General features: G+C 43.6%; 1 protein-coding gene and 1 pseudogene across 4 annotated transcripts in view; one reads left to right on the top strand and one right to left on the bottom strand.

Moving 5' to 3' along the window:
- Positions 1-26,311, bottom strand: part of TFDP2 (transcription factor Dp-2) — a 120,175-nt gene that overhangs the window by 86,721 nt on the left and 7,143 nt on the right. For all 4 annotated transcript variants that reach the window (XM_070433535.1, XM_070433533.1, XM_070433534.1 and 1 more), the window contains exon 2: positions 1,092-1,193. In XM_070433535.1, the coding sequence (XP_070289636.1) occupies positions 1,092-1,106 (15 nt within the window). In that variant the 5' untranslated portion in view covers positions 1,107-1,193. The remainder of the gene's footprint in view (positions 1-1,091; positions 1,194-26,311) is intronic.
- On the top strand, positions 11,204-11,785 carry LOC138992525 (protein Hikeshi pseudogene; annotated as a pseudogene).

Here is a 26,311-nt window from a genome sequence, read left to right on the forward strand (position 1 = left end):
CCAGAGATAAGTAATAACGGTTTGTTTTTTTAGTGCTATTCTTTAGATGGATAATGGTAGTATTTAGAATTATTCGGCTCATGAGGAGACTTTTTACTCAATATAATGCTTGCTTCTCCTGGTCATAACTAACCAAACCTCAGGTGGGTATCTGGCTAAGGCACTTCCCAGAGGTCCTTCCCAAGGAGTATGGAGCTGACCTAGGCAGGCAGAACCTGCCAGCTGCCTCCGTCTCTCCCTTTCACACTTCTCTCTCCCTGAACAGGCTGGCTCTGTACCATGTCGACTGAGATATTAACTGGAGAACTGAGGAAGATGATATGCAGAGAGACAGAGTCATGAAGCAGATGCAGAGAGACAAGCAGAGATGACAAATGGAAACCAAGTGCTACCTCTATTCCTGGTAGATTTCAAGTTCCTGGACCCAGGTCTTTTCCAACATAATAATCAAGGAACAGTAAAGCTATTATGTAAGTTATTTCCTAGATGCTTTAGTATTTATTTTCTGGCACAATCCTTCACCATAACTGAGAACAAATCCATTGATAGAGGGTGACAATAAAATGTAACTTCAAAGAAAGTAGATTCAGAAATGATAGTTTCAAACAAACAAAAATTAAATAATTTCTCCAAAACATCTAAATCCTAATGTCACCTCAGGAATCATGTCATGGAGGATAGCAGGCTTTTCTGAACTATACATGAGTATACACATTTCCCTGAGTAAATACAAAGAAAAACACTGAACCAAAGAAAATAGTGAGGGTAAGAGTCTCCAGCAATACTAAAGCAAATTTATTACAGTACCCAACAAAGGAGCAGGGTGGGAAACTTTCTGGAGAAAGCAATTTGGTAGCTGTTGAGAAAGAGCAACTTAGCAGCAATTATAAGAATGCTACCATGCCCATTAGCGTACTGTATTCAGTAGCATTCAAGTTTACTATCTCATTCTTTGCATAAACAAAGACAATTATAAATTAATGACAGTAAACTAAATTTGAGGAACCTGAGTGGTGGGAAAAAAAATACCAGTAGGAAAAAGTACAACTCACTTTAAAAATACCTACATTAAAACATTTACAAATACTTACATTTTTTGCCGTCATGTCAAATTGTATTCGGTTTAAAATTCTGTAAAGCCATTAAGAACAAAAATAAAAACGTTGTCTTCAATAATTCCTTAAAAAAGCATCCTGTTAAAGAAGGAAAAAAGAGAGAATGGTAATGTAATAATAACAGGCAACATTTATGTCATATTTACTATGTGATATATATATATACATATATATATATATATATATATTGTTCTTTAAGTAAATTATTTAAATTAATCCCCACAACAAAACTATAAGATATGTACCATTTTAATCCCCATTTTCCAAATAAAAATTGGGGTTTAAAGAGGTTAAATATTTTGATCAAATCAACTCCGCTAACAAGTGATAGGGCCTGGGTTTTGAACTATTATACTATGCTGCTTTAGGCAACCCACTGAAAGAAACAGGGCTTCTTGGAGAAATAGCCAATTCCATGGTTGGGGCAGGATATGTACAAGATAAACCTAGAACATTTTATTGTATCTAAAGTAAGGAAGGGCTCAAAAAATGAGCTTACAACCGGACAATGAACACCAAAGTACATATTGATAGCAATAGGTTATAACAGACTATAAACCCATCGAATAAAATAATATTCCAGGAGTCCACACTGATATGAACAAATAACGAGGAAGGGGAAACTCTTCTTTGTAATACAATGCCAAGTAATAAGTACAGGGTGTGGCAAAAGTAGGTTTACAGTTGTCCATATGGAAAATACAAGTTAATTAATAGATAACAATACAAAAATAAACTGTGTTTCATGTACTCAAAACTGTAAACTTATTTTTGCCCCGCCCTGTATAAAGGAGTGATGCAGTTAGAAAAATCCCAATTTGTGGTTTTCTATAAAGGATTGGGCAAGAATTATTGATAAACACTAAAACTAGCCGATGACAATTGGTGAGAAATATATTTACATACTTTTGAAATATCTCCCCACAAAATACACATTAATTCAAATTTTACAGTAAAAAAACCTGATACACACCATTTTAGCCAAAGTGATCAAAGCTACCAAATGACCACTAACAATGAGACAAACCAACATTTGCATCTCCTCAAGTGGACTAAGATGGATATAATTTCTGAGGTTTTCCACCCAAAATGCATAACCTAAATCTAATTTTAAGGAAACAGAAAAATTAAAAAGGAGAAACATTCTGTAAAAAAATGGACTGAATTCTTGTAAAATACTGGTGTCACTAGAAACAAAAGAAGCCTGAGAAACATTCCCAAATTAAAAATTGGGAGTTCAAAGGAAGAAGGAAAGGGCAAGAACTAATGAAATAGGAAAAAAGTCAAAATAACAACTGGTTTTAAGTGCCTTGCTTGAAGTACAGACCTAATAAGTAACGTAGCATTGTTAGCGGAGGGGAAAGTGCATGGATTTTTTTTTTTTTTTAATCTAGGCTCAGTCTCAGCTCTGAAACTTATTAGCTGTGTGACCCTGACCAAGTGACTTAACCTCTTTGAGCTTCAGTATCCTCATCTGAAAAATAGATATACTGAGTTTTTTAGGGTTATGTTAGGAGTAAATTAGATACAGTCGAAGTGAAAATCATCAAATCCACCAAGGCAATGTGCCAAATGCCCTCCAATTTATACATACTAGTAAACACTGAATACTCCTAACCACAAAAAATTTCAATTTAAATATATTGAAGATTACCTTATTACTGACTGAAATGTAGTTATCACAAAAATCAGTAAGGTCTTTCCCATCCAAAGTACCTGTTAAATTTTAGAAACCTGCCATATCTGTCTAAGGCAGACACTGTTGCCTACCCAATATCATTTTCCTCTTCTTCCTTAGAAGTTGAAGGTGGCCATGTGTTCAATTAAAAACACTACACTCTCAGTTTCCCTCTCAGACAGGCTGACCATACAATGCAATTCTGACTAATTCTGGCCAATCTATATAAATAAAAGCCTAAGCGACCATTATAACTGAACGACTGGCTGGTAGCTATGATGTACACTGACCACCAGGGGGCAGATGCTCAACACAGGAGCTTCCCCCTGGTGGTCAGTGCGTTCCCACTGCCAACCTCCTGCAGCTGGCCAACCTCCCGTGGTCCCTGCCCGCAGCCGGCTGGCCCTGGCCCTAATTGGCCCTGATCAGGACTGGGCGAGATGGCCCTGATCGGCCCTGATCGCCAGCCAGGCCAAGGGACCCTACCCATGCATGAATTTGTGCACCTGGCCTCTAGTCCTATCTAATAAAAGAGAAACATGGTAATTAGCCATACAGCCGCTACCCTTCCCATTGGCTAATCAGTGAGATATGCAAATTAACTGCCAGCCAAGATGGCGGCTGGCAGCCAGGCAGCTTGAAGCTAACAGGGAGGCTTCCTTGCTTCAGTGACAGAGGAATCAGAGCTTCCCCGCCTGCGCTGCCAGCCTTTGAGCTTGCAGTTTGAAACATTGTAACAAATATAGAAGCTAAACAAAACCCCAGAAACCGGCTTTAGTCAGCCAGGCTTTAGTCAGCCAGGCTTCAGCCAGCAAGACCGCAACATTGTTTTGAATACAGAAGGTAAACAAAGGCCAGAAACCTGCTTTCAGCAGCCGAGCCTCAGAGAGAAAGCCGGCTCTCAGCTCCAGTGACAGGTATAGAAGGTAAATAAATGCCAGAATAAAAAAAAGAAAAGAAAAAAAGGAGAGGTTTGGAGCTTCAGTTGCCCGCCAGCCTGAAAACAGCCCTCAGCCCCTCACCCAGACTGGCCAGGCACCCCAGTGGGGACCCCCACCCTGAAGCAACAAGATGGTGGCTAATTTGCATACTGAAGGCAGGCGGCAGCAGGCAAGGCTGTCCTCGGTCCCGGGACCCGGATCTGTGACCCTGCCAGACAGGGGGCACCGCGGGAGGCTGTCTGCTGTCCCGGGACCCGGATCTGTGACCCTGCCAGGCGGGGGGCAGCGTTTGAGGCTGTCCACGGTCTCAGGACCCGGATCTGTGACCCTGCCAGGCGGGGGGCAGTGCTTGAGGCTGTCCACGGTCTGGGACCTGGATCCATGTCCTCGCGAGTGGGGCGGCAGTGCTTGAGGCTGTCCGTGGTCCCAGGACCTGGATCCGTGACCCTTCACGGCGGGGAGGCAGCCATCAGCGCCCAGGAGTGACTGCGCAAGATCCGCCTCCTGGCCCAGAAGGTGCAGGATCGCAGGGACAGCCACCGTGGCGGGCCAGACTGACGTCCTCCTGGCCGCACCACGAGGGTTTGCGGATCTGCAAAGCCAGAGGCCTCCGGTGTGCACATCCCCCCTGGCATGCGAACATCCCCCAGCACACTGTCACCCTCCCGCGCCTGCAACAGTTGCAAACCAAGGCGTGCACAAGTTCCCCCCTCCTCTCCACCGCACTTCCATCAACCCAGCATGCCTAACACCCCCACAGGATGTGCACACATCCCCTCTGATGCGCTCACGTCCTTTGGAGAGTGTCTGGGTGTTCTGGGTGCTGAGAGTGGGCGCCTGTGAGATGACAGTGAGAGGGCGGAGTGGTGATGCCCTGTTCCCACAGAGGCCAGTGCAGCTATGAGGTCACCTCTGGGGGGGTTAATGCAGGTGCTGAGGCGGGAGCAGGTGCAGAGAGACACACCTGGTGGGCGCAGGCAGCCCTCTCTGAGGTGCCTTCGGTCAGCGTTCAAGATCAAGAGCCCAGAGGCAGAGAGGAATTCCGTCCTCTCAGTGAAACAGTGGGATAGTCGGGGCGACTGTAGAGGAGGAATGTGCACTTTGGGTGCCAGCACCCATGAGTGAAGGCTGCCCTGACTGAGCCTTGCTTGCTTGCTTGGGGCCTAGAGCACTCCTGCTGGGCAACGGGTGACAGGACGTGCTTTTCCGAATTAATGAGAGAAAATGTTGATTCTCCTGCTGCCCACGAAGGTGGAAAGTGAAGTGGGGAGACATGTGGGGAATGAGCAAGGTTCCCTATCTGGGGGTTCCAAATCTGCTGTTGGTTTCTTTCACCACTGACTAGAGATATACAGGGTGTCCCCCCAAAATGTATACACACTTTGAATACCTACTAATTCCAACGGTTTTAAGCATAAGAAAGGAACAACAATGGAGCTGTTACCTGTTAAAAGTGTGGGCACAAACAAATAGTTGGACATTCCCTGAGGGGCCTCAGATTGGAGAGGGTGAAGGCCAGACTGAGGGGCCCCTTCCCCCCCCCCCCCACTACCCCAGTGCACGAATTTCGTGCACCGGGCTACTAGTCTATATAATAAAAGCCCAGTGACCATTACGGCAGAACGACCGAAACAACCAGCCAATATGACACGCCAGCCACATGGGGCCATCACCAGTGCCACTGCTGAGCCTGAAGGCCCCGGGGCCAGTTGCACGGCTGCAGCCAAGGCGCTGATAAGGAACAATGCGAAGGTGGCCAGCGTGAGCTTGCAGCTTGAGATGAAGGCTCTGTGGGATGAATTCAATCAACTGGGCACCAAGATGATCATCACCAAGACTGGCAGGTCAGGGAGCCCCTCTTCCTGCTGCGACCCTCCCCACGTGGCACCAGTCTCGGGCAGCGGGTTTTGACCCGATCCATACGAGCGAGACTGAGAAGCGGGGTGGGGGGCACACCCTGGCCACCTGCAGGTCCTTCTTGGCGCGAGCCAGCTCCTTCGCTCTCCGAGTCTTGGCTCTAGCAACAACCGCCTGGCACGCTGGGCCGGAGGGTACTGCTTGGAAGGCCAGGAAGGCGGCGGAGAGAAACCCTGTGTACATACCATCCAACCAGCAGCCCAGGACCCGGCACCAGAAACAGACTGTCTCAGAGCACACTGAGCTTGAGGGGAAGGCCTTGCCACCAGCCAGTTCCTGGTGGATCCCACCTCAAAGGAAACTCGGTCTTTAGCTCCTTAGTTCAGTCTATCCCAGCTAAAGAGGAGCAGCTGGGCACATTTTAGGGGAGAATTAAGACTCTAAAACAGTGTGTTCTGTTCCATGGAGATTGCTACCCAGTTGTCTTAGGCCTAAATTCCGGGTGATTGTGGGGCCTGACTCTGCCACTGGGGCCCGCGTCTTCCAATTGGCCTGTATTTGTTGTAAGGGCCCAAAGAGAAGAAGGGGAACAAGTTTTTCGATGCAATGGATTTGACCAACAGACAAAGGCGAGTGCCGGGCTGTGTCTAATGTACACAGAGACACCAGCTCTGAGTCCGCCTCGCTAAAGGGAGCTCAGGGCCTCTTTGCAGAGCCTTCTGGTGGTTTCTGTTTCCTTGCTGAGGCCGTCCTCCCTGGGAAGCCTGGGGCCCATGCTCAGCTCCAGCTCAGTGGGTCTTCTCCAGGCCCCTCCCCCTGGTTTCCCCCCACAATCACCCCCCACTCCGATCAGGGGTGGGGCCAGCTGGCCAACTGCCCATGGCCCCTCCCCCCAGCTGGCCCAGCCCAATCAGCCCCAATCAGAGCAGGCGGCAGGACACCACCTGTGCACAAATTCGTGCACCAGGCCTCTAGTCTATATAAAAGCCTAAGCAACCAAATGATGGGTTGACCGGTCACTATGATGCACACTGACCACAGTGGGAGTGGCACTCAGTTGACCAATGGGCGCCGGGCGCCAGCCTCATGGCTGGTGAGCACAGGTGCGGCAGCACAAGCCTCTCCTGCCTCTATTGCAGTGCTACTGAGTGGTGGCGGCAGCAGGCGCAGCGGTGCCTGGCCCGGTCTCGGGCCCCTCCCTGGCCACCTGATGCTTTGAGTACTATTAAATCCTTTGGGGGATGTTGGACTGCCAGTTTCAGACCGATCCCCGCAGGCCATCAAGCCAAAACCGGCAGTACGACATCTCCCAAGGGGTCCCAGATTGCGAGCGGGCGCAGGCCAGGCTGAGGGACCCCACTGGTGCACGAATCTGTGCACCGGGCCTCTAGTGAAATATAAGCAGACATTGTTGGGCTGGGCTACCAGATTTGGCTTGTTTTTTCCCTTCTCCCCCTTTCTTCGTGTCCAGAGTATGGTTGTAATAGCATATAGTCCATGCATATGCTTCATTACTATATTTAGTATTCATTTGTGTATTAAATTTCTTAAGGACTGTGTTATACAGTGGCACTGTGCTATTCTCCCAAGTAAAAGATATTAAGAGTGTTACTATTTCAGCACACTATAGAGATTGGCTACCAATAAAAATACTGCTTTAGCCCTGGCTGGTATGCTCAGTGGTTAGAGCATTGGCCTGCACATCAAAGGGTCACAGGTTTGATTCCCAGTCAAGGGCATGTACTTGGGTTACAGATTGGATATCAGGTCAGAGCAGATGTGGGAGGCAACCAATCAATGTGTCTTTCACATTGATGCCTCTCTCTCTCTGTGTCTTCCTCTCTCTCTCTCTCTCTCTCTCTCTCTCTCTCTCTCTCTCTCCCCTCCCTCCCTCCCTTCTCCTCCCCTCCCTTCCCCTCCCTTCCACTCTCTCTCAAAATCAATGGGGAAAAACTATCCTCAGGTGAGAATTAACAACAAAAAATACTGCTTTAGCCACATAATTTTGTTTAGTACTGTATTCCCTTTGTATCTTCTCTCCAGAGCTAGCACAGATTGGAACTTCTAAATGTTACCTAAAAGATAAATGTTTGAAAGAGCCAAAGTGCATGAATTTCTTGAGCAAATTTACCTTAATGTCTCTGTGTCTCAACTTTTTCATCTGCAAAACAGTAATAGTTTATCTACTTAATTAAATGAGTCAAGGTATGAAAAATAATTAGGATACTGACTAGTACAAGGTTAGCACTCAACTCATGTTACAGGAAAAAAGCAGTTCACTGATTTCTCGTGACAAATTAAGGTTTTTTTTCCGCTTAAAATAAATAATACACAATTCACACATAGTGCAAGTGAAAAATACCACAACATAAATCCAATTTAAAACAGGAAAAATTGTGGTTAAGAAAAACTTCTAAAAGTAACAAGATTAGGCAGTAACTTCATCCATTAATTTATTTATTCATCCAGAAATCACTGAACATCCATTATGTGTAAGGCACTAAATCCAGGTACTGGAGATATCCTAGTAAATGAGAGAAACAGCATAAACCTTCAAATGTAATTTAAATTATATAAAGTTACAGTAAGATAAGTGTTACAAAAGGAAATGGGATTGTGACAGATCTGCTTCATTTGATTACAAATAAATAAGTATGCTATATTGGCTTTGAGTTAGAGCTTTTAACCTTTTAACTAAAATGTATACATTTCTAAGTATTTTTAAAGCTTTTGACTTTTACATTGTCTTCAAGCTACAAATTATTTGAAATGTATGACTTAAAACAAGTGTCTAGAAGTAAATAAACATGGCATGGAGCGTTTCAAGAAATTGCCATCTTTGGACAGCACCGGTAATTCTCAAAGATAAGCTAATGCATTATGTTTTACCCAGACTCAACTATTGTACACTTCTTCCTGCCACCAAGTTTTCTGTTGGTTAAAAAAATAAATCGGATTTCTTCTTCCACCTTCATGAACACATTATGTCAAGCTCAAAAAGTCAATCTATGTGACCTCACCATCTGCCACGATCTCTTGTCAGTTTTAGACAATATAACTCCCACAGATGGTCTCAAAATGCAAGCCCTTTTCCTTTCCAACCACAATTTAGTAGTTCTGGCCACAAAGCCTTTTAAAATGGTATACCATTAATCAAAATACAACGAAGAAAAAAAGCAAAGTTATAAATACATTTGTAGAATTAACATCACTTGAATCAGAGTTTGTAGACTTTCTAACACTGCTGTAAAAGATGCTACTAAAACTTTAATTTCAGCAAAGACAGTATATTTACGTGGAAGATATTATTAATTTTAAATATGAATTCATGTTTCAAAGTTTGAAAAATATACATATTTAGGCACTCTTTTAAGTGCTTCACTTGTAGGATCTCACATAATCCGTTCCAGAACTCTATCAGGTAAATATACTATTTGCATTTTACAGATGACAAACGGAACTTTACAGTTGAAGTAATTTGCCCAGTTAACCAACTGTGTAAATGGCAATGCCAGAAGATCAACCCAAGAACTAATAAAAAAAAAAAACACACAAAGAAAACTAGCAGACATGTTCTTACCTACTACACTAAATTACAAAATATATCTGACTTGAGATACAATAAATTTATCCTCAAAATATAGCAAAAAAATGTATTATAATAAACCCATATAAAAGAATATCTTACTATACCAAAAGAAGCCTTCAGAATTTCATATAGAACAAGTATATATCATTGGATCAGATTTTCACCCTTTTTAGTTCCTTCTTTTATTAATTTCAGTATTAAATTAAAATTTTCTTAGTAACTTCATTTCTTTTTATAGTTTGATAGGAGTTCTTTACATCATTATATCATAACTGGAGGCCTGGTGCACGACATTCGTGCATGGGGGTGGGGGGATGTCCCTCAGCCTGGCCTGAACCCTTTCGCAGTCCTGGAGCCCTTGAGGGATGTCCAACTGGCAGCCTAAGCCATCAGTCAGACATCCTTAGTGCTGCCACAGAGGCGGGCCGCTGCGCTCGCCAGCAGTCAGCCCAGCTTGTGGCTGAGCAGTGCTCCCCCTATGGGAGCACACTGACCACCAGGGGGCAGCTCCTGGCTTGAACATCTGCCCCCCCCCCCCCGTGGTCAGTGTGTGTCATAGCAACCGGTCGTTCTGTCGTTCAGTCAATTTACATATTACCCTTTTATTATATAGGACTGATTGAACTAGTTCCTGGCTGATGAACACTTTATAGAATTCCTGTTTCTAAACAGTTGGCAGTAATCACATTTTAATGACTCAATCCTTCATATTTGATCTGGTCTCTGATTACCTCTCCAGGTCTGTGTTGAACCACTTTCCCATACCCTTCTCTGACCTAGTTCCATTGGCCTTTTGTCAGCTCCTCAAACACATGCTCCTCCTGCCTCAGGGCCTCTGCACATGCTGTTCCCTTTGCCTGGTACTTTCACCAATGATTAATTTCTCCTCCTTTGGATCTCCTCTCAAATAACACTTTTTCTGAGAGAACTGTTCCTCTCCCACTACCCAGACTAAGTCAGAAGTCTCTACTTAATGCTCTCCCCTACTTTCTCCTTTTTTAGTACACATCGGTTGTCATTACCTGTTTATTTGTGTAATTATCAAAATGTGGGCTATCTCTGCCAACTAAAATGTAAATTCCTTGAGGGCAGGGAACCTACCTATTTTAACCAGTGTCTTGCACATGGTTAGAACTCAAGTAATATTTATTTTTTGTTTTTAAAGAACTATTTAGTAAATTAATTATATAGTCAATGTTATATTTATTTGCACCATTTAATAATGTAAGATAATCCCACTTACTATGACTTGGCAACAGAAAATGAAAAGAAATGTAAACATTTAACACATTCACACATCTGAAATATCACTAAGCTATATAGCTGAATTTTGAGTATCATTTTCCTATCATGAACAAAGAGTGTTTTAGGACTGCCCTGGCCGGTGTGGCTCAGTTGGCTGGGTGTCAACCTGTGCACCAAAAGGTTGCTGGTTCGATTCCTGGTCAGGGCACATGCCCAGGTTACGGGCTCAATCCCTGGTGGGGATGTGCACGAAGTAGTCGATCAATGTTTCTTTCTCTCCCTCTCCCTTTCTCTTTTTCTAAAAATCAATACAATTATATTTTTATATTTTATGGGGGAAATTTTTAATAGGGTAAACTTAATTTCCCTAATTTTAAGGTAAAATGAATAGTAAGCAAAAGTAAAATTTTAAAAACACTTTTACATACTAAAAGCTGAAACCACTGACATTTTACACTTAAAAAAAAATAATTGCTTTCATATTCATTGCTCACTTATTTAAATTGAAAAAGAATTTTTCCAGACTCTACAATGATAAAAACTGGTTAATATTACAAGCAATTAATGACAATTTCAACAGAGTCTTCTACATAAGTGCAGTGAATAATGAATCATGTTGTCTGAGCACTGCTCATTTGTCTGAGCACTGCTCAGTCTTACTGCCTACCGCATGTCAAACCCTAGGCTGAGCATTGAAGACACAGCGAGAAACAATAACAGTGCCCGCCTCCATGGAGTCTGCACACACATTAGGTGGTGGCCGCCTAATGCCTGCCTTCTTAGTGAAGGGAAGCTGGTGCAAACAGCTGCACAGCAAATGGCAGACGGTAAATTAGTTTTTGATTTGCCTGATTATGAAAATATTAACCATGTTGTGGTTTTTATGCTGGGAACAATCCCATTTCCTGAGGGAATGGGAGGATCTGTCTACTTTGCCTATCCTAATTCAAATGGAATGCCAGTATGGCAACTCCTAGGATTTGTCACGAATGGGAAACCAAATGCCATCTTCAAAACGTCAGGTCTTAAAGCTGGAGAAGGAAGCCGGCACCCATTTGGAGCCATGAACATTGTCTGAACTTCATCTGTTGCTCAGATTGGAATTTCAGTGGAATCATTGGACAGTCAGGCTTAGCAGACTCCTGTAGGTAATGCTGTTGTATCCTCAGTTGACTCATTCACTCAATTCACACAAAAGATGTTGGACGACGGCTACAATTTTGCTTCATCATTTGCTATCTCTCAGGCCCATATGACACCAAGTCCCTCTGGAACATTCATTCTAGCAAATGTGGTTCTGAAATGGTATGAGAACTTTCAAAGATGACTAGCATAGAACCCTCCCTTTTGGAAAACATAATTTGAATAAAATAATTTTTAATGGATTCTGAAATTTGTTATGTTTTGAAGATAAATGACTCCTTTTAAAAGCATGAAGTCAAAAGGATCATGAAGCCTATGTTTAAAAACTGCTTAGTGACTGTGTAGCTTAATTAAAAATAAATAAAAGAAAAACATTGAAAAATGAAAATATATTCATTAATGAACTTTCCCCTTATGCTTTAAAAATTATTTGGAGGCACCCTAACCAGTTTGGCTCAATGGATAGAGCGTCAGCTTTTGGACTCATGGGTCCCGGGTTCGATTCCGGTCAAGGGCATGTACTGTGGTTGCAGGCACATCTCCAGTAGGGGGTGTGCAGGAGGCAGCTGATCAATGTTTCTCTCTCATCGATGTTTCTAACTCTCTATCCCTCTCCCTTCCTCTCTGTAAAAAAATCAATAAAATATATATATTTTAAAAAAATTATTTGGAGGCAAAACATTTTGTTTTGGCAATGATTCATTTTTTACTTAAAAAGAAAGCATTATCACAAACAAAAAAAAGAAGGCTGGCATTAGACAATGAATTTCAAAATTAACTCTTAATGACAATTACTATATGTGCTACTACAGAGACAAAAAGATGCAAAAGAAAAATGTAACATAAGAGACTGGCGCCGAAACCGGTTTGGCTCAGTAGATAGAGCATCGGCCTGTGGACTGAAAGGTTCCAGGTTCGATTCCGGTCAAGGGCATGTACCTGGGTTGCGGGCACATCCCCAGTAGGAGATGTGCAGGAGGCAGCTGATCAATGTTTCTCTCTCATCAATGTTTCTAGCTCTCTCTCGCTCTCCCTTCCTCTCTGTAAAAAAATCAATAAAATATATTAAAAAAAAAAAAAGAGACTGGGATTCTGGTGGTTTTAGAGAAGATTTCTCAGAGGAAGTAAAGCTTGAGCTGAGCTCAACAAATAAACAATGTAAACCACTGGCAAAGAGAATGGGGTACATCACAGCCAGAGGGAGCAGCCAGCACAGAATTGGGAAGAAAAGCACAAGGGAAATTCCAGGAACTAAAGGAAGATCTATGTACCTAAAAATGAAGGGCAAGAGGGAGGGCTTCTAAGAGATGAGGTTGGATGCCAGGTCAAGCAGGACATTACTTAAAAAAAAAAAAAATCAGATTAGTAGGAAGCCTTAGAAAGATTTTAAGTAAAAAGCTGAACATCTAAACTAGAGAGAGACTAAATTGTGTTCACCAGAGATTAAATAAAAGTTATTTGCATCCTAATTCTTTAAAAAGCCAGCATTATCAGCCATCCTATCTAATAAAGAAGGAATATGCTGATTGACCCTCACACCATCCAAAAGATGGCGGTGCCCACAGCCAATAAGGAGGGAGTATGCTAATTGACTGTCCCACCCTCAAAGATGGCAGCGCCCACAGCCAATAAGGAGGGAATATGCTAATTGCTGCCCCACCCTCAAAGATGGCGGCACCCAAAGCCAATAAGGAGGGAATATGATAATTGACTGCCCCACCCTCAAAGATGGCAGCACCCACAGCCACAAGATGGCAGCGCCCAGTCCCCTCAGCCCCTTGGGGCAGGCCCGGCCACTCCGCGCACCTGCCTCTGGAGTCCCCCAGTCCCCTCAGTGCCCCAGCTGCCCAGGGCCGCCCGAGGCTCAGGTAACCAGGGCCACCAGAGGCTTACGCTGACGGCAGTGGCAGCAGCAGAGGTGTGATGGGGGTGTCGCCTTCCCCTGATCGCCGGGTCACCTCCCGCCCCTGAGGGCTCCTGGACTGTGAGAGGGGGCAGGCCGGGCTGAGGGACCCTCCCTTCAGTGCATGAATTTTCATGCACCAGGACTCTAGTATTCTATAATTCTTTAGTAACTGAAATACTCATTCATTTCTCAACTATTTTTTAAAAATATATTTTTGATTTTTTACAGAGAGGAAGGGAGAGGGATAGAGAGTTAGAAACATCGATGAGAGAGAAACATCGATCAGCTGCCTCCTGCACGCCCCCCACTGGGGATGTGCCCGCAACCAAGGTACATGCCCTTGACCGGAATCAAACCTGGGACCTTTCAGTCCACAGGCCGATGCTCTATCCACTGAACCAAACAGGTCTTGGCATTTCTCAACTATTATCAGGTAAGTTTATAGTCACCATTTACCTAAAAAACAACCTTCACCCATTGCAACAACACTCAAAGCTCAGAAATAAGCAAAAAGAATATTCCCAGCTCCTAAATTAGCTTTCACAAAACCCATACACTAGTCAGTCACTTAAGACCTTAGGCCTTCCTTCATCTCACTGATTTTATTTAACACTAGTGGCCCAGTGCCCGGATTCGTGCACACTGAAAGGAAATTAATTAGGAGAAATATTTTAATATCACTATTCGCGCTTTCTCTATAATAGAAATGTCAACAAAAACAACCACATTCACAATTGACAATGACAGATCGAAATACTAGTACATGCATGCGACTGGCACCAGGGAGAGCTTTATATGTATTGTGCATGCGTGAGTCAACATTTATTTTTAAGTTGCCAGTGCGGCCCTAACCGGTTTGGCTCAATGGATAGAGCGTCGGCCTGCGGACTCAAGGGTCCCAGGTTCGATTCCAGTCAAGGGCATGTACCTTGGTTGCGGGCACATACCCAGTGGGAGGTGTGCAGGAGGCAGCTCATTGATATTTCTCTCTCATCGATGTTTCTAACTCTTTATCCCTCTTCCTTCCTCTCTGTAAAAAATTAATAAAATATATTTTTTAAAAAATAGAAATACAAATGTTAAGATTTATCCTTACTTGATCTATCACAACAAGGATACATGAGTTTTTAAAATATCATTTGGGTGTTAATATAAATTTGCAGACAAAGTACTATACAACGAACTATGCAAGCATAAAATATTCAATTTATCCAAAAGTCCAAGAAGAGAAAAATGAAGACAATAAAAAAGAAGTAATTGTGAAAAAAAATAGTGTAATTTCTAATTCTCATTTAGAATACCACCGTACTTATGTAAGTACATAACCTGTATTCAAATGAAAATGAAACAATTTTATAATTAGCATCATCATAAGAGCTATTTACTATGGTAATTCCTCAAATAACCTTATAGATATTATCTCCATTATACAGGAGGGAAAATTGAGTCAGAGAGTTTAAATAACTTGTCCAAGGTCATACATAAGCAAAATTTACAATAAAGTTTAAGTAAATGAGATGTTACTATATACATGTTCCATACCATAAAAAGATCAGTTCCAATTTTGCCGTGGAATTCATTTATTAGTGGAAATTTATATTATTTATAAATGTTGGAGAATATAAATTATTTTATGTATACTTTAAAATTATCTTAAAAAGACTTCTGGCCCAGCTGGCGTGGCTCAGTGGTTAAGCATTGACTTATGTTATGTGTACTTTACATAATAAAAATTTTTCTTTAATAGAAAATAAAGTAGGGAATGAAAAAGAAAAAAAAGTTTATGTGAAAAAATAAGCAAGAATAGCCATACAAATTCTGGAAACAGAGTACGGATTAGCCCCTTCCAATTATTAAAGTAAGTTATAAAGTTATAGTAATTAAAATATAACACTTGTTAAATGAAAAGGCATATAGCTTGATGGATAGAAAAACAAGTCTAAGAAGAGACCCAAATCCATAATATGTATCAAAGTTCAAATCAGTGGGTTATAATTGGTTTAGGTGGATTATTCAGTAAGTAGTACTGAAAACTAGTAACCACCTGAAAAAAAAATTAACTGGGGCCATAATTTACCCCTCATTCAAAATAAATTCCAAATGGATCAAAGAATTCAATGCAATTTTTTAGAGGTTACTAGAAAAAAACATGGGAGTCAGATTTTTTAATCTGTGTGTGTGGAAAACTTTTCTAAATATAAGTCCAAACCTAGAAGTCATCAAAGAAAAAAACTGATATGAGTATAATGTATATATAGATATAGAAGAAAACAACACAATGCAAGTCATAAGAAAAATCTACTGGAAAAAAGTATTTGTAACTCACATTCCCAGATAAAATTACAGAAACAGTTTTTAAAAAGCCAGAAGATGGCGATATTACTTCATTACAGCCTCACTGGTACCAACAACTAAGCCTGTCATCCTTTGTCAGTAAGGAACCCGTTTTTCCTCTTTGTGTCTCTTGTTGCCCTTCTCCATTCCCTCCTATATTTACCTATCCTTCTACTCTTCACTCGTGATATAAAACTGAAATAAATATTAGTAGTGGCAAGGGAAGATAGAAGAAATCCTGAATTTATAAAAATATTTATAACAATATTATTTTTAAGTGAATATGACATAATTAAATGTAAGATAAGATTATCTTTGTTAAATAGCCATTCTCTCCTAAAACTACACTAAAATGATGCTAAAAAAGGATAAACTCATAAAAAACATATATAACATAAAAGGAGACAACAGCTGATGAGAGATCTTATATAATAAAAGTGTAATATGCAAATTGACCAAACTGCAAAACTACTGATCGGCGGGGGGCGGGGCCGACGAGCAGGCGGCGCCAGGCCAGCCAAGGCATGTCCCAGCAGGCAGAGGGAGGGGCCAGCAATCAGAGGTCAGCAGTGACCAGTGGCCACAAAGGGGCGATTGTGGGGTGGGGGTTGGGGGGGGGGGGGGAGGGCCTGATGCTTGCCAGGCTGCCAGCACTGTCCTCTGATCAGCCTGCCTGGTTGCCTCCTGCAGAGGGAGGCCAGACTATGGCTTAAGCCTGCTCCCGTGGGAAGTGGGCCTAAGCCGTCAGTTGGACATCCCCTGAGGGCTCTCGGACTGCAAGAGGGTGCAGGCCAGGCTGAGGGACCTCCCCACCCCCCCACCCCCCGCACCGAGTGCACAAATGTTCGTGCACCGGGCCTCTAGTATAAATATAATACTTTGTTGGCTTTGTAAAACAGAACAAGCCAACCCCATGCATGTGAGGGCAGGTGAGGGTATGAAACCAGTAAAAAGCAAGCACAACAGAAGGCTGAAGAATCTGAAGGTAGGGGTCAAAGTTGGGCTGAAAATAGGAATACTGGTTAAATGTTTGTAAGGAACAGTTTTCACCCAGAAGCCTTACCACGTATCCAAGAAACTGTCTCTCCTGAACCCTAGCGAAAGACAAGTGGTTTACTTTCTTAAGACACTAAACCAGATAGAATGTAGAAACCGGGTACACACAGGGGTTGTCTGTCATATCATACCACACAGAGATTAAAGATTTACATGGTGAACAGTGGACCCCACCTCTGTCCCTCAAATCAGCTTCCAGAACACAGGCCATTCAAACAGGGGGCTAGGACTTTCTTCCATGGGAAATGTGACCCACGGGAAAAGACCTACAACCACTCAATCACCCTATGATAAGATTTGCAGTTAAAGAAATAAACTCATAGATACAGAGAACAAAAGGATGGTTGCGAGATGGGAGGTGGGTTGGGGGACTGGATGAAAAGATAAAGAGATTAAGAAGTACAAACTGGCAGTCACTAAATAGTCATGGGATGTAAAGTACAGCATAGGGGATGTAGTCAATATATTGTAATCACTATGCATGGTGTCAGGTGAGAACAGAACTTATTGGGGTTGTCTAACCACTATGCTGTACACCTGAAACTAATACAATATTGAATGTCAAACTGTAATTGAAAAAAATTTTAATAAAAAAAAAAAGACTTGCCGTTAACTCCCCATGGACAAAGTTTTTACTCGGGTTTTTACTGCCTCACTCTTTAATCTGAACAGATACTCCAAGTTTACTGAACAATTGAGGAAAGCCTCTCATATGAAATGAAGAGACCAACTTAACAAAACAGCAGTAAACCAAATTAATAAACAAAATAGAAAGAAAATAAAAAGCGGGGAGAGGGAGAGAACGTAAAGAAAGGGTTGGAAATCCCCACGGAGTAGAACAAGTTTTTTGGGGTCTTTTAAAAATATATTTTTATTGATTTCAGAGAGGAAGGAAAGGGGAAAGAGAGATGGAAAATCAATGAGAGAGACTCATCGATCGGCTGCCTCCTGCACGCCCCCTACTGGGAATCAAGCCCACAACCAGGCATATGCCCTTGACCGGAATCAAACCTGGGACCCTTCAGTCCACAGGTCGACGCTCTATCCACTGAGCCAAATCGGCTAGGGCAGAACAAAAAGTTTTTAAAAAACTGAAAAAAGCCCTGACTGGTTTGGCTCAGTGGATAGAGCGTCAGCCTGCATACTGAAGGGTCCGGGGTTTGATTCCGGTCAGGGGCATGTACCTTGGTTGCAGGCACATCCCCAGCAGGAGGTGTGCAAGAGGCGGCTGATCGATGTTTCTCTCTCATCGATGTTTCTAATTCTCTACCCCTCTCCCTTCCTCTCTGTAAAAAATCAATAAAATGTATTTTTTTAAAAAAACTGAAACAAAATTAGAACACCAATCCAGAAGGTACAACTAAAAAGAAATTCCAGAAAGGAAAAAGAGGAAAAAAGGAAGGAAATGATACCAAAAAACAACATTTTTGTTTCTGGCAACATAGTGAACTAAATAAACTTTATCTTAGCAAACCATTTAGAAATATTAGATAAAGTAAATATTCCCTCAAATGCTGAGCTCACAAGAAAACAAAGCTTTCAGCTGTCATGGGGGAATTTGTCAATATAAATAACCAAAACTTTTGGCTTTTAATAATTTAGAGTGACAAGAGACATGAAGTAGAGTTGGAATTGAGGCTCCTACCTTCTTTCACACATTTTCAGTGAAAAAATAGACTAAAGAAGGGGAAGGAGGAAGTTAGCCATCAGCAACCTATAATAATAAAAGCATAATATGCTAATTAGACAAGATGTCCTTCCAAACGTCCTTCAGGACGAAGCAGGGCTGCGAGGGCCGAGGCAAGCAGCTGGGGCTGCGAGGAAGCCCAGGTCCCGGGTGCCAGGCAGCCATCAAGTTAATCAAGAGACAAAGATAGCCGAAACCGGTTTGGCTCAGTGGATAGAGCGTCGGCCTGTGGACTGAAAGGTCCCAGGTTTGATTCCGGTCAAGGGCATGTACCTGGGTTGCGGACACATCCTCAGTGGGAGATGTGCAGGAGGCAGCTGATCGATGTTTCTCTCTCATCGATGTTTCTAACTCTCTATCCCTCTCCCTTCCTCTCTGTAAGAAATCAATAAAATATATTAAAAAAAGAGACAAAGATAAACATCACCAATGATTAAAACATAACACAATGAACCCCTTGGTATGATGCCCTGTGAAAAACAGAAAGATATTATTTTTTGTGATAGTTTTACTAAAAATGCATAACCACACTCCACCAGTGACAACAACAGACAAACCCAAATAGATGAAAATTCTGAAAATTTTGTCTCAGCACTGTTCAAAAGTGTCAAGGTCATATAACAAAGAAAAATTGAAGGCTGTTAAAGAATAGAGACAACTACCTAGCCAACGTGGCTCAGTGGTTGAGCGTTGACCTATGAATTAGGAAGTCACAGTTCAATTCCCGGTTGGGGCACATGCCCAAATTGCAAGCTCGATCCCTGGTGTAGGGTGTGCAGGAGGCAGACGATTGACTGCCTCTCATCATTGATGTTTCTGTCTCTCTCTCCCTCTCCCTTCCTCTCTGAAATCAATAAAAATACTTTTTAAAAAGAATAAAGACAACTAAGGAGAGATAGCAAATAATGTATAATGTGGGATCCTGAATAGAATCCTGTAACAGAAAAATGTCATTAGTGAAAAAATTTGGTGAAATTCAAATAAGGTCTGGGTGGAGTTGAGTCAACAATACTGTACCAATGTTAACTTCCTGCTCTTGATAATTACCCTATCTATACTAATAATAGAGGAATATGCAAATTGTCCAGGACTTTGTCACAGTAGCAACCGAACAGCAGGCTGCGTGGGGGGACAGGGCCGGCAGGGGGATTAGTGAGGGACGACCAAACGACTGAACAGCAGGCTACGTGGGGCGACCAGACTGGCAGGGGGGGGCAGTTGGGGACAACCAGGCCGGGGGGGGGGCAGTTGGGGGGCAACCAGGCCAGCAGGGGGCAGTTGGGGGGCGACCAGGCTGGCGGGGGGGGGGGGGCAGTTAGGGGCAACCAGGCCGGCAAGGGGGGCAGTGAGGGGTGACCAGGCTGGCGGGGGGGGGGAGGGGCAGTTGGGGGTGACCAGGCCGGCAGGGGGGGCATCAGGGACGATCAGGCAGGCAGGCAGGTGAGCAGTTAGGAGCCAGCGGTTCCAGATTATGAGAGGGCAGTCGGACATCCCCCAAAGGGGTCCCAGATTGGAGAGGGTGCAGGCTGTGCTGAGGGGACCCTCCCCCCCGCATGAATTTCATGCACTGAGCCTCTAGTGGTTATATAAAGTGTTAACTAACATTAGGGGAAATGGGCTGAGAAATATAATTAAACTCTGCAACTTTTACAAATTTCCTATAAATCTAAAATTAGTTCAAAATAAAGTGTTTTTTTAAAGAAGTGAAGCAGCCCTGACCGGTTTGGCTCAGTGGATAGAGTGTCGGCCTGCGGACTCAAGGGTCCCAGATTCGATTCTGGTCAAGGGCATGTACCTTGGTTGTGGGCACATCCCCAGTGGGGAGTGTGCAGGAGGCAGCTGATCGATGTTTCTAACTCTCTATCCCTCTCCCTTCCTCTCTGTAAAAAAATCAATAAAATATATTTTTTTTAAAAAAAGAAGTGAAGCAATAATTATACCATTAAGAGTGATAACCATCAAAAGAACTAAAAGCAGATACTGTGAAAGGTGGTTTTACCAATTCATGCTGTTAGAAGTCAGAATAGTTCCCTTGAGGAAGAGGGATTCATAACTGGAAAGGGACACTAGGGTGCTAGTTACACAGATGCTATTTAGTTATTAAAATTTAAGTGCAATTTAAAAAAATATATGTTTTTATTTATTTCAAAGAGGAAGGGAGAGGGAAAGATAGAAACATCAATGATGAGAAAGAATCATTGATTGACTGCCTCCTGCATGCCCCGCACTGGCGATTGAGCCCGCAACTCAGGCATGTGCCTTTACCGGGAATTGAACCGTGACCTCCTAGTTCATAGGTCGAAGCTCAACCACTGAGCCATGCCAGCAGGGCTTTAAGTGCAATTTTTGAATCTGTCATCTATCCATAAAAATCATTTTTAAACATGGTTTTACCTCTATAGAGAGTGAGACTAAAAATATGAGGAATGCTTTAATTCTAGAAAATTTTGAAATTGGTAATAGCCAAATATTAATACAATAATTGGTAACAGCTGAATGTTAGTACGAGCAATAAGAAAAGGCAAATTTGGGACCCTAAGCCCAGAAGAATCCAGAAAACACAAATGGCCTACTTTATTTCCTCATCCTTAGCACCTGATCTCCTATATTCCGTTTGAGGAAATGTGGGTTTGTGCAAGATAACCAAGCATTAAGACTGAGAGTAGGGTGGGTCTTAATGGGGAATATCAAACACAGTAAGATTCACACACATTAAGCACAAGAAAATGTAAATTGTCACAGCTTACAATATTTACATTGCACATAAAAAGTTTAGCAAAGCCTGGTTACTTACGATAGATGTAGATTAACCATGCAAAATTCATCAAAGTTGCTATTAGTTGCAACATGAAAAACTGCTTTGTAATATACCTAGTTATTCATTAGGAGGCTTAATAAACAACTAGATGGTGGGCTGAGAATTACTCTATCCCTGAGGTAGTTAAGATGATAAAAAATAATCAGAAAAAGTTTTACATAAATTAGTAAGTCAAATTAATATAATAGCTCTCTATTATATTAAATGCAGTAGACAGCCATCTACTCCAAATTGTTTTTTTTCCAAGGTGAAATACTGGAGTGAATTTTACACAAATGGGAAGTATTAAATAAGTCAGAGACTTCTGCTACTAAGATAAGTAGATAGCCAGTTGAGCTCTGTTGAGCAGTTTGTCAGAATGCTTCCATATATACCTAGAGCTAAAGGTGAAGAAAAAAAAATCCTTTGTGCTTATATTTTCTACCTTAATAACAAGATTTGTACAATCATTATTTTTTAAGACGCTTATTTTCTTGTTGTATATTCAATTTATCAGACATACCCACACCCTTGGTGATAATAGCATCATTTGCCACAACATCTTTGACTGAAATACATGGTGCTTCTGCTCTGTGACCAACAATAGATGGCACTATTATTTGCTTTTATATTTTTACTAGAGGCCCGGTGCATGAAAATTCATGCACTGGAGGGGGGGGTCCCTCAGCCCGGCCTGCCCCCTCTCACAGTCCAGGAGTCCTCAGGGGCGGGAGGCGATAAGGGGAAGGCGACGCCCCCATCACACCCCTGCTGCTGCCACTGCCAGCAGTGCAAGCCTCAGCTGGCCCTGGTTACCTGAGCCTCAGGCGGCCCTGGGCAGCTGGGCAGCCCCCATCTGAGGTTTGCCTGCGCCTCGGGCATTGGCTCAGCAGCCCCCATCCGAGGCTTGCCTGTGCCTCAGGCCAGCCCTGGGTAGCTGGAGAGCTGAGGGTGGATCCAGCCACACCGGGTGCCTGCCACCCCCCCAGCTGGGCTGAAAGGAATGGGGGACTCCTGTGGCAGGAGCAAGGAGCAAAGAGCCCTAAGGTGGGTCTGGCCGCACCACAGGTCTGCCACCCCTGACAGGGCTGAAAGGACTGGGAGACTCCAGCAGGGCTGGGGAACTGGGCGCTGCCATCTTGTGGCTATGGGCACTGCCATTTTTGTAATGGTGGGATGGTCAATTTGCATATTCTGACTTTATTAGATAGGATTCTTCTCGCTTTTTGGGAACACTTCTAGCCTTTTTCTCTTTCATCACAATTTTAAGATGTGACATAATTTCATTATAACTATATTTTGTTTTAGCCTACATATATTTAATTTTTGAACAAGTTAAAAGGACTTATAGCACATAATATAAGCCTGACAATAAAAGTAAAATACTTATGTTACAAAGAAGTTAGGTTAACATCTTGAGTATGTACGTGTTTCTATTCACAGTAAACCAATCCTATCTAATAATAGAGAAACATGGTATTTAGCCGTACCTCCGTTACCCTTCCCATTGGCTAATCAGGGCGATATGCAAATTAACTGCCAACCAAGATGGCGGCCGGCAGCCAGGCAGCTTGAAGCGAACAGGAGGCTTGCTTGCTTCAGTGACAGAGGAAGCCAACGTTCCCCTGCCACTGCTGGCCTCTGAGCTTGCACTCTAAGAAACAATGTTACAAATATAGAAGCTAAGCAAAACCCCAGAAACCTGCTTTCAGCCAGCTGGGATCTCAGAGCTGGAGTGAGCAGGACCGCAACAGTGTTACAATTATAGAACCCAAACAAACCAGATACCTGCTTTCAGCAGCCGAGGCCTCAGAGCTGGAGCCAAGCCTCAGAGCTAAAGCTGGCCCAGAATTAAAAAAAAAAAGAAAAAAAGGACAGGTTGGGAGCTTCAGTCACCCGCCAGCCTGAAAATGGCCCTCAGCCCCTCACCCAGACTGGCCAGGCACCCCAGTGGGGACCCCCACCCTGAAGGGGGTGTGACCAGCTGCAAACAGCCATCATCCCCTCATCCAGGCTGGCCAGGCACCCCAGTGGGGACTCCCACCCTGAAGGGGATGTGACTAGCTGCAAACAGCCATCATCCCCCCGATCCAGGCTGGCCAGGCACCCCAGTGGGGACCCCCACCCTGATCCAGGACACCCTTCAGGGCAAACCAGCCGGCCTCCACCTGTGCACCAGGCCTCTATCCTATATAGTAAAAAGGTAATATGCCTCCCAGCACCGGGATCAGCAGAGCCGCGAGGCCTCCCAGCACCGGGATCAGCGGAGCCACGAGGCCTCCCGGCACCGGGATCAGCGTGACAGGGGGCAGCAACCAAACCCCCTGATCGCCCTGCGGCTCTGTGTGTGACAGGGGGCAGGGCCACAACCTCCCTATTCGCCCTGCTCTGTTCGTGACAGGGGAAGGCGCCCCAACCCCCTGATCAGCCCTGCTCTGTGCCTGATAGGGGGGAGCTCCCCAACCCCCTGATCGCCCTGCAGCTCTGTGTGTGACAGGGTGCGGCGCCCCAATCCCCTGATCAGCCCTGCTCTGTGTGTGACAGGGTGCAGCGCCCCAACCCCCCCCCCCCCCACGGGCCCTGCTCTGTGTGTGACAGGGTAGAGCCATAACCTCCCATCAGCCCTGCCCCGAGTGTGACAGTGGCGGCGCCCCAACCCCCTGATCCGCCCTGCTCTGTGGGTGATAGAGGCGGCGCCCCAACCCCCTGATCCACCCTGCTCTGTGTGTGACAGGGGGCGGTGTCCCAACTCCCCTATCAGCCCTACTCTGTGAGTGACAGGGGGGAGCTCCTCAACCCCCTGATGGGCCCTGCTCTGTGCGTGACAGGGTATGGAGCCCCAACCCCCCTGATGGGCCCTGCTCTGTGCGTGACAGGGTATGGAGCCCCAACCCCCCTGATGGGCCCTGCTCTGTGCGTGACAGGGGGCAGCGCCCCAACCCCCTGACCGGCCTTGCTCTGTGCGTGACAGGGGGTGGCGCCGCAACCTCCCTATCGACCCTGCCTTGAGTGTGACAGGGGGCGGTGCCCCAACCCCACAATCGGCCCTACCCTGAGCATGACTAGGGGTGGCATCGCAACCTCCCGATCCGCCCTGCTCTGTGCATGACAGGGGGCGGTGCCCCAACTCCCCAATCGGCCCTGCCCTGAGCCCGACCAGGGGCTGCACCTAGGGATTGGGCCTGCCCTCTGCCACCCGGGAGCAGGCCTAAGCCAGCAGGTCGTTATCTCCCGAGGGGTCCGAGACTGCTAGAGGGCACAGGCCGGGCTGAGGGAACCCCCCCTCCCCCCCCAGTGCACAAATTTTTGTGCACCGGGCCTCTAGTCAGTATATAATAGATTCACGCAGCTCATAATCAAGTTTTAACCAATGAACTGAAATACAACTGAATTTAAGATATCACATACATTACACAGAAGTGGTCTATTTGTTCAGTTATGGTAAACAGTGACCCTAGTGAAAGGATGATCAATCTAAAATAATGGTTAATTTTCAAATCACTCATTTATATTTGAATGAATTCACAACACTCCAGATAAAACAGAAACTATACTAGAAAGACCCAACTAAGAAGAACCTCTAAAGATTTTTGGATTCTTGCATGAATGTTGAAGGCCTAAGACAATATGTTAGCCAGGCAATAGTGAGTGGCTAGCACTCAAGTCATACAGATTCACGTTTGAGTTCCAGCTCTGCCATTGCTGTCTTTATATAAAACAACTTGTGCCTTATTTATAAAATGAGAAACCATAAATCCTTTCTAATATATATTTCATGGGTTACAGCTCAGCCTTGTAAACAGGATTGCACTATCAATGAGCTGCTTCTATAAAAGAATCCCTTATTTTCTTTATTTACTATGACCTCTCTCATCTTGGAATTCCTTTCTGCTATGGCGAAGAAGGGTTCTGTATGTGGTGACCCCTTTCTAGAAAGTCTTTTCTTAGCATTAGTTTCACATGCTTTAGATTACTGTTTCAGTTTCTTGAAATTTATTCTTCTTTTATGTCACTTATGTCCAGAGAGGAAATCCAATTGTCTTGAACTCTTTACCCAGAGTGTAACTTTACCTTAGAAAACAAATAACTCGGAACAGACCTTTTTCAAAGGGGTAGCATCTGATAGTCCAGACCAGGGGTCCTCAAACTTTTTAAACAGGGGGCCAGTTCACTGTCCCTCAGACCGTTGGAGGGCCGGACTATAGTTTTAAAAAAACCTATGAACAAATTCCTATGCACACTGCACATATCTTATTTTGAAGTAAAAAAACAAAACGGGAACAAATATAATATTTGTATTTGCATATGGCCCACGGGCCAGAGTTTGAGGACCCCTGGTCCAGACCATCCCAACAACACTACTGAATCTGACAATAAAAGAAAATCTGATTTGGGAAGAGGGAATACTTTTTTTAGTTCTTTTAGAGAGAGCTCATTAATTAAAACATTTAGCTGCTTTTACATTATAATTAACTAGTTTACTAATTGAGTTAGCAAGTCTTTGCTCAAATTTGCCAAGGTCCCTGGAAGAAGCTATTACCACTAACAGACGGAAAATCATTCTGATATTAATTAGAAAAGAATCCAACGTCTGCTAACACCTAAATAAATATTGATAACCCCTAATGGAAAGCATTTTCTAGGTTTAAAATAACTCACTAATAACACTGACCTATTTCAGTATTGAGTTTTTTTTTATGATGTTTTTGCATTACTTGTTTCCACACTAATCCTGCTCAGAGTTGTCTTCCTGAATTCCAGTTTTAAAAAGCTGAAACTTGAAAGAAGCAGAACATCTCTACAGAAACCATGGGTTCTTATAGTTGAAATATCAACAGCTGCATCTACTCCAGTTATCTCTCTGTTTCACTAAACATTTCACTTAAAAAAAAAAGACAAAAATCCCTGAATAATGATTAGCATTTTGGTACCTTTATTGAAATAATTCTCTTTGCCTTTTGCT

This window comes from Myotis yumanensis, unplaced genomic scaffold (genome assembly GCF_028538775.1).
Source record: "Myotis yumanensis isolate MYYU_CA2020_CCGP unplaced genomic scaffold, mMyoYum1.0.hap1 SCAF_14, whole genome shotgun sequence".
In the NCBI taxonomy this organism is placed as follows: domain Eukaryota; kingdom Metazoa; phylum Chordata; class Mammalia; order Chiroptera; family Vespertilionidae; genus Myotis; species Myotis yumanensis.